Source organism: Astyanax mexicanus, chromosome 4 (assembly GCF_023375975.1).
Source record: "Astyanax mexicanus isolate ESR-SI-001 chromosome 4, AstMex3_surface, whole genome shotgun sequence".
Classification (NCBI taxonomy): Eukaryota; Metazoa; Chordata; class Actinopteri; order Characiformes; family Acestrorhamphidae; genus Astyanax; species Astyanax mexicanus.
This window is the reverse complement of record NC_064411.1, coordinates 54,915,834-54,931,848: the sequence shown is the minus strand read 5'-3', so window position 1 is coordinate 54,931,848 and position 16,015 is coordinate 54,915,834. Positions and strand designations below refer to the sequence as shown.

The window sequence follows — 16,015 nt, the reverse complement described above, 5'->3', positions numbered from 1 at the left end:
GCTATTGTATCTCTGTTGTTGCTGCATGTTTAGCTGTATTCACATTAAATACATTCTGGTCTGGAACACGAAATCTTCCTGTTTTTACTTTTTTGCTCCGCCCCACACAGCTCTGACCAAAAAAAAAAAAAGTGCTCAAATAGTCTGTTTTTACTGAATAATGAATAAATAACAGCAAATAAATAAATAAATAAGCAATCGAATAATTTGGACCGGAAAAGGGTGGGTCCTCTCTGTGAGTCTAGGTTCTCTAAAATAAATGAAATTTGAATTGATTTAGTTTGATCCACCTAGTGAAGTGGTTTTAATGTTTTGGCTGATTCACAACCATTCATTTATATAATTCCACCCCTGTGTATGATCATGTATAGGTTTTATTATCATTATTATTAATAAAAATAATAATATTAGTATAAATGAGCGTAAATGAGTATAAAATAGAGCGTACTCCTGGAAGGCCAGGTTCCAGTACCCTTTTACTCTTAGTGGCATTTTACCGCTGCGAGTGTGTGTGTGTGTGTGTGTGTGTGTGTGTAAATGTAAATGCCCCTCCTTTCCAGCTGTGTCAGGGTTAAAAAGCTAAAAAGCTCCAGCCTGCCTCACTATTATCAGCCCTGCGATGCCCCTCCCCCCGCCGGCTCCCGCTCCACACCAGCAGCTATTTCTGGTTTAAAGGGGCAGGTCAGCTTTTAAAGGGTGGACTTTATTAATAATGCCACACAGAGCGCGAGGTGCCTGCACCCGCCCACGCTGCTGAACACATGTTTACACTGAGGAAAGCCTTCAGAGATACAACCTGACGCTCCAGCTACCTGCTGAATCTGATCCAGACCAAGATCTGAGTCTTTACTGCAGATATTATATACTAGCAGCATCGCACTGACTGTGCCAGATCACCATTTCTCACTGCAGGGGTGCTTAATATATGATATATGGTAAAAACATACCGTATACATATATATCAGATGCTTAACAAATGGTTAGTATACATATATTCTGTTGTATGATCAAATTACACAAATTAATTGCATTTTAAAGCAATATTACATACTGTATCCAAATATTGCTTAAGATTTATGCTAGGATGAGGTGTTATGAAGTAGTATAGAATACTATACTACACTGCCTTATAGCTCCTATACTAAACTATACTCACCATAGTACCACCTACTCTCTATACTGTCATATTCTCTACTATTCTCCCTAATACTACCATATACTATTTCTATAATACCCCATACGCCATGTATTTACTTTTACTTTCTATACTACACTATATACTACACTGCCCTATCCTTTATATACTGCTCTATACCATCTTATACTTCCTATACTACCCTATACTTCCCATACACTACCCTATCCTATATATTCCTCATACTCCCTATACTACCTTATAGTACCTTTAGTCCCTATATAACCTTATACAGCCTATACTACCCTATACTGCTCTATCCTTTATATACTGCCCAATGCTACCCTATACTTCCTATACTACACTATACTGTCCATATACTCCTCATACTCCCTATACTACCTTATAGTACCTTATAGTACCTATACTACCTTACAGTGCTTATACTACACTATACTCCCCACACTGCCCTTTACTCCCTATACTGCATTAGTTCTCCTATACTGTCCATATACTCCTCATACTCCCTATACTGCCTTATTCTCCTGATACTGCCCTATCTATCATATAGTGCCCAATACCACCCTATACTCCCCATATACCGCCCTAGCCTAGCTATATTTCCTATGTTACAATATACTCCCCATATACTCCTCATACTCCGTATACTACCTTATAGTACCTTTAGTCCCTATATAACCTTATACAGCCTATACTACCCTATACTCCCTATACTGCTCTATCCTTTATATACTGCCCAATGCTACCCTATACTTCCTATACTACACTATACTGTCCATATACTCCTCATACTCCCTATACTACCTTATAGTACCTATAGTCCCTATACTACCTTACAGTGCATATGCTACCCTATACTCCCTCCTTACTACCTATACTGCATTAGTTTCCCTATACCACCCTATACTTCCTATTGTACCCTATATCCCCCTATACTACACTACACTCCCCATATACTTCTTATACTACTCATACAACCATGTAGGCCCTATACTGTTTTATAATACCCCACACTTCCTACACTACACTATAATCCCCATACTATCCTGCCCTAGAGTACTGTATACTTCCTTAAATTCCCTATACTACCATGTATCTCCTTTATTATACTCCCCATACTACCCTGTACTCCCTATACTGACCTATAGTACTGTATACTTCATATAATACCCTATACTCCCTATACTACCCCGTACTTCCTATTCTACACTATACTCCCCATACTACCCTGTACTCCCTATACTGTTCTACACTTCCGTATACTTCCAATAATGACCTAAACCCTCATATTACCCCATTTGTCCTACACTACACTGTACTCCCCATACTACCCTGTACTCCATATACTACCCTATCCTTCATATACTGCCCAATAACAATTTATACTTCCTATACTACACTATACTTCCCATATAATCCTCATACTCCCTATATTATTTGCACCAACTATAGTCCCTATACTACCTTATAGTGCCTATACTACCCTGTACTTAGTGCTGGACGATATGGCCAAAATTCATATCACGATATATTCCTTAATTTCGGTCGATACGATATAATTCCGATATCGATATAAATACTTAGAAGGCCTCAGAAAACTGCTAAGAATCCCTGCAATGGAAATACGTACCTACTAGGGGTGGGCGATATGGCCCTAAAATAATATCACAATATTTCATGGTATTATCGCGATAACGATACTCTTGGCGATATGACAAAAAAACAAAAAACTTTTTTTATTATTGTATACGATATGATATTGCACACCTTTAAGATATAAAAAAAAAACAATAATTTTAGCAGATTTATAACAGAAGTCAATAATTGAGAATTACATGATACTAATAATAATAATGCACTCCAAATATCTCCATATATCCAGTATTAAAGTAAAATAAATGACACTTTACAGATATAATCTGTCTCTAGTAGATATTTAATAGGAAATTAGAAATGTGTGAGTTTTTCTTTTGCTTAAAACAGCAAAAAAATTAGTACCCTGATGTGATAATTAGGGGTGAGTGATGTGGCACGATATTTCAGAGTATAATATCGTGATATATGATATGGCACACCCCTAGTACCTACTACTGTCTACTTAATTTAAGTCTTTGAAACCTCCTTTCACGAAAACATTATAATACTTAAGAAATAAACAATAGTCAAGATAAATCAATGCTCAATTTTATTTGCATATAGCAAAATAAAAACATGACATCCCTGTCAAACATAAGCCAATATAACTATTACCAATAAAAAATAACTTAAAATTAGGATAGAAGCAGAGCTTCTTAGTCTTTTGTAAACAAATTTAACAGATCAAAACAAAAGTGTTTCAACTAGGATAAAGAACACAAGAAAAAGTGCTTCAGCCAAAATACAACTCTTTATGAACATAAAAGGAACATGATATCCCCGTCAAATAAACAAACCTAAAGGATTCATAAACTTTAAATAACTTAAATAACTTAAGCTATAAAAGTGCTTCAGCCAGTATAAGGAAAATATTGTATGTAGTGGAACTGATTGAGGTGGTGGAACAGATTAGATGTTTTAACATTACCGCTGCTCCACTCTCCGGCACAATTTGCAGCAAACTGAAGTTTAGCAGACCTTCCGAGAGTCGAACCAAATCCTCACCACTGAATCAGACCTCCCTCCTTCAATTAATCACTTGTGGAAGCGGCAGGGACATTCATTTTGCATCAAAAATGTCCCGTGCTGGGAGCCAAGAGGACCCGCGGCTGACAAAGAGGACCCGCAACTGACCGCTGACCGAGCGGACCCGTGGGCGGACCGAGCGAACCAGAGGCGGACCGAGCGGACCCGTGGGCGGACCCGAGGCTAGGCTAGGCTCGGTTCCGTTCCGTTCCACTCCAGCGCGGAACATTTCAGATGCAAACCGAGCCTACCTTAACCTTGGATCCGCTCGTGCTGGCTCCGTTTGGCTCCAGCGCGAGGCATTTTAGATGCGTAGCGGACCCGAGCCTAGCCTAGCCTAGCCAAATCTAGCCTAGCCTGGCTACGTGGCTACGTGCCTATGTGATTACGTCATCACGCACAGAGATAGTCCAGCTACGGAAGCTGATTGTGTTCAGCTGTGCGGCGAGCTGACGCCAGTAAAACGCATGTCCGTGACAGATTCTGTAAATAATACATATCGATATACCACAAAAATGATATCACCGTTATTGAAACATTTCTTATCGCGATAAATACCGATATCGAATTATTGTCCAGGCCTACCTGTACTCCATATACTGGCCTATACTACAGTATAATTCCTATAATACCATATACCACCTATACTACCTCATACTTTCTATACTACCCTATACCCCCTGATTACTCAATACTCCCTATACTACTTCACACTCCCTATAAATTCACCTATACTCCATATACTACACTATTATATATTGTAGACCCTATACACCATATAATCCTCCAACCTGCCCTGGTGTCTCTACACTACCATATAGTGTCCAGCTTGTGTAAATCAATGGCACTTGGAACTGAACCATGAAAACAGCCAATGAACAGAGAAAAATGTTCTTAAGAGAGAAAGAGAGAACTGCTCATATGCTGGTAAGACAGGCAAATCTAAACTTTTGTTTGACTGCCAGGAATCTGCAGGACGATACATTTATTATAAGTCAAGAGCGATTTATACACAGATCACCTTCATCACAGGTCAATTAAACATGGAAACGTCAGTGAGGATCATGTTACTAACAGAGTAAAGAAGATTAAAAGAAACAAAAGGCCAGTGCTGGCCAATCAGGTTCCTGCAGAAAGAGGTTAAAACCTTGTATCACTCTGTTCAGGGCCCTTTAGAGAAGAGGATGGCTTCCTGCGGTGGACCACCATAGTGGAATCCTCGTCTACAAACAAAGCAAATAAAGAGAGGCTCATTTAAACGTGGCTGTTTACATCACAGAGGGTTGGCTCCTGCATTGTGTCTGAACTTAAGGATTTGTAAACCCCGCCCCCTTCACTGTTTCAGGCCTTTTTAATGCTCGGAGCGCTGCTGTGTTGTGGGGAAAGCTGTAGTAATTGTTGGCTTATTGTAGAAGATCCCCATGTTTGGACAGACTTCCCATAAAAACCAGTTCTCGCAGAGCTCCTACGATCCGCACCGGCGTTCCCCTTCGCTTACCGTAAGAGATGTAGAGGCCGTGTCCAATCTCCACCAGCGCGTCAGATACTCCACAATGCTGAATTACCAGATAAATCCTTGCAGCTTACTCAACTTAATCCAGCCTAAGAACATGCAGAGCATTTTAAACTCCGGGATTTAGAGGAGATTTGTGTAAGACTGGTTTCTGTGTCAAACAACAGGAGTTCTTCCACTCACGACCCTTAAACCCTTAAACCCTAAAACCCTAAAACCCAAACTCTTTCTTTAAAACAGCGGTACAGGAATGATGGACTAGGATACGAAAACGCTTCCTGAAAAGACAATGAACTAATAAAATATATACATGAACTACAATACCTTATCACTAAAACCAGAATCCATTTCAATGCCATATCAACCCCCTGGGATACCACAGCAACCACTAAGGAGCACCCTAGAAACACACAGAGACTGCCTGAGATACCATACCAACTAACAAGCAACCACTTGGCATCCACCATTGCAGCGACCTAGCGATCACTTAGCAACACCATATAAACCACTAAGAAACACCAAAGAAACATTAAAAAATCTAAAGATGCACAATGATAGACGTATTGTATGATTATTGTATGCCAATTAAAGACCAAGTGAAGCTGGCTGCACTACTTCAAAATTAAAGTAATTTTTTTTATTTAAAACTAAATGTCAATTTTGTTTTTTAGTTTTAAAGTTATAAAAATATACTGGGATGTATTTACTCGACAGTATGTAAGTTATAAATTTGAAGATCAGCACTGAAGTTTGGTAAAGCAACTAAAGGCTTGGGTAGGTTCCCATATTATACTCAGCAACCGGGGTGTAGGAGCATGTGGTTCAGGTTAGTTTCCATATTATATTCAGCATCCAGGGTGTTGGAACATGTTGTTCAGACCAGTTACCATATTATACTCAGCAACCGGGGTGTTTTAACATGTGTTTAAGGCCGGTTTCCATATTATACTCAGCAACTGGGGTGTTGAAACATGTGGTTCAGACCAGTTCCCATATTATACTCAGCAACCGGGATGTTGGAACATGTTGTTCAGGCTGGTTTCCATATTATACTCAGCAACCGGGGTGTAGGAGCATGTTGTTCAGGTTAGTTTCCATATTATATTCAGCATCCAGGGTGTTGGAACATGTTGTTCAGGCCAGTTTCCATATTATACTCAGCAACTGGGGTGTTGAAACATGTTGTTCAGGCTGGTTTCCATATTATACTCAGCAATCGGGGTGTTGGAACATGTTGTTCAGGCTGGTTTCCATATTATACTCAGCAACCGGGGTGTTGGAACATGTTGTTCAGGCTTGTTTTCATATTATACTCAGCAACCGGGGTGTTGAAACATGTGGTTCAGGCTGGTTTTCATATTATACTCAGTGATTGAGGTGTTGAAACATGTGGTTCAGGCTAGTTTCTATATAATGCTCAGCAACTGGGGTGTTGGAACATGTGGTTCAGACCAGTTCCCATATTCTACTCAGCAACCAGGGTGTTGGAACATGTGGTTCAGACCAGTTCCCATATTCTACTCAGCAACCAGGGTGTTGGAACATGTTGTTCAGGCTAGTTTTCATATTATACTCAGCAACCGGGGAATTAGACCATATGTTTCAGGCCAGTTCCCATATTATTCTCAGCAACCGGGGTGCGACAAGAGCAATGGAGCGAATTTCTTTTTTTTCTGAGCTGGAAGCGGAAATTACAGCTGCTCTACTCTGGTATCAGATCAGATCATCTCCAAACGTGACCCCTGACCTTCTCAAAGCAAAAAGACCTATTTAGAAAAGCAGAGGCACCAACTGAGCATTAATTTAAGCCATGTCTGAAATCTCATTTCGAGACACCACCTCTGTACATCTATTAGAAATACAACACTACCCATCATTTCTGCTCTATTGACTCCATTATAGAGAACTGTACTTGGATCCTGAAATTGCCAATTTTGAGGTAATTTAAACAGAAAATCTGAGCTAGAGACCCAACGCCTGCAATTTCCTGATGACAGGGTCAGCGCTTAGACTGCTGCTCCACCCGGGAGCCCTTAACATTTCTCCATCCACTGCTGCAGAGATACTGAAGCTACTGAAGTAAAAAATACAAATATGAGAAAATTATGTTTAGGTAGCTCAAACTGGCTCATAAATCTAATATTTTATATGTGGATTTACTAATTTGTCATCAGAAAAACAGCAGATGAACATTGAATTTTAGAGAAAATGCTAAAAAAGCTAAAAAAAAAAAAAAAAATGATAAGAATTTGCTGAATACCAAATAGCGGATACCAAACCCACAGATTTTCAGAGTTTTTAATTAATTTAGCCAATATATAGCCAAAATTTTCTTTGTATCACTTTAAAAAAATGTAATTATAAAGGTACAATTTTAAAGACTTTTTGATTTATTAAACATTTTTATCGTACCAGCTCTTAGTAATTTGATGGTGTCAGCATTTTTTTTTTTTTTATCGCAGTTGCCAAATAATTTTGGTTGCCAAGTCATTTTCACTGTAAAAAAAATGATAATAATAATATTTGGTGCATTTCTGCTATTAAGATTTTAAAAATCAAAAATTGATAACATAAGTTTCATATAACAACTTTTCCTCTACATCCAATTTCCATGAAAAATGCATCCAGCTTGTTGCAGTCGATCACCTTGTGAATGTATTATGGTTGTAAAAAAATATCAATATATCAAAGTATCGTGATATTGTTTTGTAATTCTGTGTCGATTTTCGAAAAAAACATAGTATCTATTTTTTATTGTTTTAATTTTTAAATGCTTGACAAGATTGGTGTCAGAAGTGGTTCAGAAGTGTTGTGTTGTTTAAGCCCCGCCCACTAGATAGTAGTACTGTATTATTTCTTTAGATCCCACTATTTTGATTGGATAAAACTTCAACTTTTTTCTGATATTTGATTAAATAATCGCAACATTTCTCTGCATTTCTCTGATTTTGCTATTTATAGGTTTATATTTGATTAAAATGAGCACTGTTGTTTTATTCTATGAACTGCAGACAACATTTCTCCCAAATTCCAAATAAAAATATTCTCATTTAGAGCATTTATTTGTAGAAAATGAGAAATGACTGAAATAGCAAAAAAGATGCAGAGCTTTCAGACCTCAAATAATGCAAAGAAAACAAGTTCATATTTATAAAGTTTTAAGAGTTCAGAAATCAATAATTGGTTATTAAGTTATATTAAGTTTTTATGCATCTGGGCATCATGTTCTCCTCCACCAGTCTTACACACTGCTTTTGGATAACTTTATGCTGCTTTACTCCTGGTGCAAAAATTCAAGCAGTTCAGCTTGGTTTGATGGTAATTTGTAATTCGTTTCATATCGGGAAGTCCTCCCCAATACACAGCGCTGTATTAAAGAAAGCTAATCTACTGTTTTAAACTGTTTTAAAGCTATAATTTCACACACAGTTTATCCCCGAGCTGCTGGAGGTTAAGTATATAGTATTATAGACACTTCTCCAGTGTATACGGTCAGCGCTGCTTATCTGAGGACTGTGTAGACTCTCTGTTACAGAATGATAATAGCCTCTGTCCTTCAGGCTGGAAACACAGGAAACAACACATCTCCACACTCACGCTGCTCATCTTCTCAACCCAGCACTTTCTATAGTCACTGGACAGGGACCGGTAATACAGTGATGCAGAGAAATTAACAATATAAAACATTTTACAGAATTTTACAGGTTTTTATTCATGTTTAATATATGGACATAATCTCAATATTGTTCCATCTCCCTTATCTGCTGACTTGCCATGCACAGTAGCTACAGATCCCTCCCTCAGACGAAGTCTGCTGCCTAATTCTGCTGTGTACTGTCTGAGGTTTCTCAACCAGCAGAAAGAAACGACTGAAATGGCTTTTCTTCAACTGATCTAATCTCTTTCAGCTGATTTACAGAAAACTGATGGATGGATTTCTTGTTTGGAGCTTTGATATGCCCCCTTTAAAAAAACTATATTGATATTAGATAACTGGCATAAAATGCCACAATTATTTCTGGAACAATATATCAAACAAACAAATAAAAAAAACAAGTAAAGAGCTTTGTAACTTAAAATACACCAAATAAATAAATTATTGTAACTATAAATATATTTTCAGTTTCCAAATACACTGAGCATACCTAATTATTTATTTTAATTTAATTTACTTTTTTTTTAATTTGTCATTTATTTATGTATTCTTTAATTATCTCATGATTTATTGCCTGTATTATTTTTTTTCATTTATAGATAGATAGATAGATAGATAGATAGATAGATAGATAGATATTTTATTGATCCCGAAGGAAATTTAGCAGCCAGTAGCAGTTACACAACACAGTCGAAACAAACAATAAGTATTACAAAATAAAATAAAAGAGCACAGTGAGGAATATAAGACTCTAAACTATAAAATTATAAACTGAGACTTAAAAATATATACATAAATATATAAATACAAAAAAACTATACAAAGTGTGAAAGTAATCAGTCATAGATATGAGGTAGTGCAGTAAAATAATAATTTAAGTATAGAAGGTATCAGCAGATATGACAATATTAAACATAAACCTGTGCAAGTATTGTATTTAAGTAAGGTGCGTAGTGTAGTGTCCAGGAGTGCAAAAGTACAGGATGTACAGTAAAGTGACAAAGTATCCAGGGGTGCAAATGTACAAGATGTACAGTAAAGTGTCCAGGAGTGAAAAGGTACAGAGTGTACAGTAAAGTGCCAAGTGTCCAGGGATGCAAATGAACAGTATAGTATTATATTATTATTTTGATCATTTTATTTTATTTTTTTTTGCTTTTTTCAATTTTTTAATCTTTGATTAACTTTTCAACAGTTTTATTTTTAAATAGAATTTTTTATGATAACCTTTATAATCTTGTTTCGATTGAATAAATACAATCATTTATAATACTATCACCAAGTTGCTTCTATAAAAAGTAAAGTCAAACTGAAAGAAATCAGCAGCAAGAGCAGAAAGTTCGTAAGTACTCACGTAGTCGTGAAAAGCTTTGGCCTCGCTCGAGTGTTCACACGTGTCTCTTCTTTCAGGTGCAGCACAGTACAGATCCCAGAACACACTGAAATAAAACACAATTAAACAGATCAATACCAGATAAACCTCCACTGTGACTGACTGGTGTCAATTTCTTCATACATTTACAGGCTAGCAGAGTTTCTGAATATATCTACACTGATGGGTGTTGTGGTCTGAAAATGAGGTAAATGTCTGGTGTATTGCTATCTCTGCAACAGAAAACACAGGAGCTTCACTGACTGAATACAACCTAGACAGACGTCAACAGCCAAATGTTCATCACGGCAACAAAGGTGCACAAACCCAACTTTTACATCAACAATAAACAGAATAGTAAATAAAATAACATTACTGTTCGCGTAAATAAATAATAATACATTTTAAAGTTAGCAATAAAATTGTTAAAGTTAGTATGGTTAAAGTCAGCCTCAACATGGTTAAATATAGCATTGCTATATTCGTCAGCATTAGCATTTTTAAAGTTTGCATTAGCATGGTTAAAGTTAGCATTGTAAATGTTATTATTAGAAAGATTAGCGCTAGCATTAGAATAAAAGCTAAAGCTAAAGAATACTAGCTAAAAATTTGCATGGTTAAAGTCAGCATGTTAAAGTTATCATTAGCATGGTTAAATTTAGCATTAGCATGGTAGAGGTTAGTATCAGCATAGTTAAATTCAGCATGATTAAATTTATTATAAGCATGATTCAATTTATTAAGGTTAAAGGTAGCATTAGCATGGTTAAAATTATCATGGTTAAAGTTGAATAGGAACATAAGGGTTAATAAGAAATCTCACACAGATATAAGCCCCGCCCACATAATCTCTACAGTACAGTGAGTAATGAATGGGCTGTACAGGGAGATATCAGACGTGAGAACAGGACGAACTGTCACTGGGCTGTTCCTCTGCTCATCCCAGTGCAGGAACCCTCAGAGGAACAGCACCAGTAACACATCTGAACACACCTCCTTATTCAGTCTTTTATTTTTATTTATTTATTATGTTTTATTTATGAAGTAATTCAGACTATGAAGGAACACATAAGGAATCATGTAGTAACTTAAAATAACTGTAAGGTGCTCTTATCTGGGGAGCTGTTAACTCAAATGAATTTATGCTCTATAACAGAGGTCCTGATGAGTGCCAGTTTCAGCATTATACTGTTTTTGAACAACTCAAATATTCACTATTCACTGTATACCTGTAACTCTACCTCTTCACTACTTTACTTTAACTGATGCTCTCAAACACTTTATTAAGAGACAAGAAATTCAAGTAATTAACTCTTGATGAGTTCAGCACAGCTGTTAACTGAAAGCCTGAATTCCAGGTGATAAAAAAATTCCAAAATTAATTTTAACTGAATGAACTGAAAAAGAGTCACGTACCACCACCACGAGTGCAGGAATCCTGGAGGCTCTCCCAGCGTTATGTTCTTCTCCCACCGTATCTAAACAAACAAAATAAAAAAGCATCAATTAATGCTAATTAATAGCAAGCTCTGTGATTTATAATTAATCTAAATTAATCGCATTCATAATTAAAGCATTTTAAACTGTACAATTCAGTTTCTAGACTACTCAAATATCTAGTCTAGCTTTTGCTATTTATAGGTTTATGTTTGAGTAAAATGAACATTGTTGATTTATTCTATAAACTACAGACAACATTTCTCCCAAATTCCAAATAAAAATATTCTCATTTAGAGCATTTATTTACAGAAAATGAGAAATGGCTGAAATAACAAAAAAAAAAAGATGCAGAGCTTTCAGACCTCAAATAATGTAAAGAAAACAACAAGTTCATATTCATAAAGTTTTAAGAGTTCAGAAATAATCAATATTTGGTGGAATAACCCTGATGGTTTTTAATCACAGTTTTTTTTCATGCATCTTGGCATCATGTTCTCCTCCACCAGTCTTACACACTGCTTTTGGATAACTTTATGCTGCTTTACTCCTGGTGCAAAAATTCAAGCAGTTCAGTTTGGTGGTTTGATGGCTTGTGATCATCCATCTTCCCCTTGATTATATTCCAGAGGTTTTCAATTTGGTAAAATCAAAGAAACTCATCGTTTTGGGTGGTCTCTTATTTTTCCCAGAGCTGTGTTTGACCATTTTTGATTAAATGTTTACTTAGTAATGTCTGAATAAATTAAAATAGTCCAAATAATCTTTATTTAATACAATAATTGATTTTAGTATATACCTTTTTTATATTATCTGCCCTGGGGTTTTTATTATGAAGCCCAAAGGGCTAACAGCTAACTCTCAATGCTAACTGTTTTCTGAGCTGAATTAATGGCTGATGTTTGTTAATTCATCAATTTAAAACATTAATCTAACAGGCTTAATTTAAATAAATTGATGCTCAACCAACTGTTTTCAGAGAGTGTAAAAATAATTTTATATGATTAAATAGTTAAATGTGCAGCAAAAGTTTAATTAAATCAGTGTACTGCGCATGAAATTGTATCTAAATAGCTGTTTTTTAAAAATCAGAAAATGGAAAAATATATATATATAAATAAATTTAAATAAATACTGTGTATTATTAAAATATCTTTAAATATCGTGATTATAATAGTTTTACCATATCGTCCAGCTCTATCAGCACATGATTACATAGATTTTTAATACTGTTCATATCGATATTGGAATAATATCATATGGACTAATAGTAGAAAATTATATATTGTATATATATATATATATATACTCACTAGGGTATCAACGCTAATTAATTATAGGTATTTTTCTTCGTTTTATTTAAGGTAATGTGATTAGTCTTTGAGTTTGTATAAAAACACAGAGCCTTAAATTTAATTCAATTAAATTCACATGTTTTATGAAGGTGGATACAGGCCTTCAGTGGGTCAGTAACACACAGAAACAGCATTCATGTAACAGAAATAACAATACAATAAGGAAATCATAATCTTACCTCTGATAAAAAGGTCTGTGCTGACTTCTGAGCCCCAACATGTAGCAAATACTCATAGACATATAAAGCCAACCTGTGGAAAAGGTAATAAACTGGTCAAAACTCACTTTAAACTCAGTTTAAACCTATCAAATATCAAATATATCACCGCCATTCAGTATATTATTAATTTATCAGTGTTATCTAGGCTCAGGACTTTTATTCTGAAATGTGAAGTCTACCATAAAGGAGAGAGCAGCCTAATATCCCAATAATACTAATTTTGGATTGGTCAAGACAAAATCATAATATTGGATAGGTAAAGGCAGTGCCTTGATTGGCCAATCCAAAATTAGTATTATTGGGATATTAGGCTGCTCTCTCCTTTATGGTAGACTTCAAATATCAGAATAAATAATAAAGAATCAACCCGAAAGATAATTCTTATAAATGAAATCATTGTCATTTTTGCATTTATGTAATAATAATAGTAGTAGTATTAATAATAATAATAATAATAATAATAATAATAATATAATATTGTTGTGTGTCTACATATTGTACATATTAAGAAGTCATAGTAGTGTATGTAATTACTGTGGTAGGCCTACAGTAAATGTACATGGCTGAATAATAGAAAACAGTGGAAATCACAAATTATAAATTACATAAATTAAGTAAATTACATATATTCGGATTCAGAAAATTGATCATAATTCATTCACTTCATTAATTATAACACACTAAACTACTGTTTCCAATGTATTATTATTACTCTATTTTTCCGCATCTGTATCACACACCACTAACTAAAAGCCCAAAATCTGATTACAGCTAAATTGTATTTTTTTTTTTTTTTTGTAAAAAAAATATCGATATCAAAGATATTTGCACTGTATTTATCGGACCGTATCGTTTCGATATCGATACTACCAAACTAGAATCACAGTATCATACACCACTAAATAAATACCCAAAATCTGATTACATGTATGTACATTTTTTGTTTAAAAAAATATTGGTATCAGGGTATATATGATAAATTTGCACTGTATTTATCAGATGTATCGATTCGATATCGATTATACCCAACTAGCATCGCAGTATCACACACCACTAAACAAAAGTTTAAAATCTGATTACAGCCTACATGTATTTTTCTTGCTTATTTTTTTAATTTTAGTTTTTCAGTAATTCAGTAAAAAGTATCCATGCCTGGGATTTTGCACTGTTTTTATTGGACGGTATCGGATCGATATTGATACTACCAAACTAGTATCACAGTATCGCACACCACTAATTAAAAGCCGAAAATATGATTACAGACCAGTTTTATTTTTTTAGTAAAAAATATCGGTATCAGAGATATTTGCACTGTATTTATCGGGTTGTATTGGCTCGATATCAATACTTTTAAACTATTATTGCAGCATCGCACACCACTAACTAAACACCTAAAATCTGAATACTGCGTAAATTATTTTTTCTTCCTCTTTTTTCTATTTTATTTTTTTCGGGGATATTGGCACTGTATTTATTTGGTATTTATTTTATCATTACTATAAAACTAGTATCGCAGTATTGCACACCACTAAACTAAAGTTGAAAATCTGATTACAACCTAAATGTATTTTTCTTGCTTATTTTACTTTATTTTATCTTTTTTTTTTTGTAATTGTAAAAAGTACCGGTATCTGTTATATTTGAACTGTATTCATCTAAATCTGTTTTTCTTTTTTTTCTTTTTTCAATTGTATTGTTTAGTAGAATTGCACTCGACTAACAAAAAACCCAAAATCGAACTACATGTATGTAAAAGGAAAAAGTAAAAAAAAAAAATATATCGGTATCAGAGATAAGTGTTGTATCGGATCGATATCGATACTACCAAACTATTATCGCAGTATCGCACACCACTAACTAAAAGCCTCCATCTGATCTGATTGAGCTTCAATTAACACTGAAACTAGAAACTAAACTGGATCTTAATTCGAATTAACCCTTTCAGGAAGCTTCCAGGACAAGATAACTAGGACTAGAGGTGAGCATCAACACTAAGATACAATGTTGCAACTATTGAAGCATCAAAGTTGGCTTGTGTTTGGAATTGTCCGTTCCACCTTAAATGGTGCAGCAGTTACGTTCTGGCGCCTGCCCATTTAAGGTGGACCGGACAATTCCAAAAACAAGCATGAAAAATTGCAGAAAAAAGCCAAAATCTCCGCTGCCACTCACTTTTCCCGGGCTTGCCCATCGGATGGCACCACGGTGCCCTTCCCCTTGGCGAACATGGCTCGCTGCGGGTCTATGCCAGCCTCTGGTCCGCTTGTTTGTCCCAGTCTCCAGCTGTCACCGCGCTGCTGACCCCATCCTACTGAGATAAAGCTCTGCAACCGACCCTGGTCACACTCATATACACACACACACACACACAGGGATAGAGAGAGGGAACACGGGCTGTGGGCGGAGCCACACTGTCACGATTGACGTCCGGATACACCAACGGGGGCGTGGTCCATTTGTGACGTCACAACATAGATAACAACCCCACTTGAGTTATCTGTGGACAGAAAAGTGAACATAAAAGAATGGGAGGTCCTCACAAGTATAGCAATACAAACTCCAGAAAACACAACACACTCATGTATGTACACACATATTGCACGTATGTGCAATGAAAGCTGCGGAGTGGAGACAAGACTGGTATT

General features: G+C 35.7%; 1 protein-coding gene and 1 long non-coding RNA gene across 3 annotated transcripts in view; both read right to left on the bottom strand.

The window, feature by feature from the left end:
• The window catches only part of ssbp3a (single stranded DNA binding protein 3a), a 58,400-nt gene extending 42,639 nt beyond the window's left edge, over positions 1–15,761 (bottom strand). The window contains exons 1-4 of one of the 2 annotated variants that reach the window (XM_049478878.1): positions 15,543–15,761; positions 13,329–13,401; positions 11,774–11,835; positions 10,340–10,424 (exon numbers count right to left, since the gene is read on the bottom strand). In XM_049478878.1, coding sequence (XP_049334835.1) covers positions 10,340–10,424; positions 11,774–11,835; positions 13,329–13,401; positions 15,543–15,598 — 276 coding nt within the window. In that variant the 5' untranslated portion in view covers positions 15,599–15,761. The remainder of the gene's footprint in view (positions 1–10,339; positions 10,425–11,773; positions 11,836–13,328; positions 13,402–15,542) is intronic. The other variant, XM_049478877.1, reaches the window with a different exon arrangement.
• Positions 119–2,784, bottom strand: LOC125801718 (uncharacterized). The gene is made up of 2 exons (XR_007438897.1): positions 1,971–2,784; positions 119–1,817 (listed from the first exon to the last, which is right to left on the bottom strand). It is a non-coding gene; the product is annotated as an uncharacterized LOC125801718 (long non-coding RNA).
• Positions 15,762–16,015: the final 254 nt, after the last annotated feature.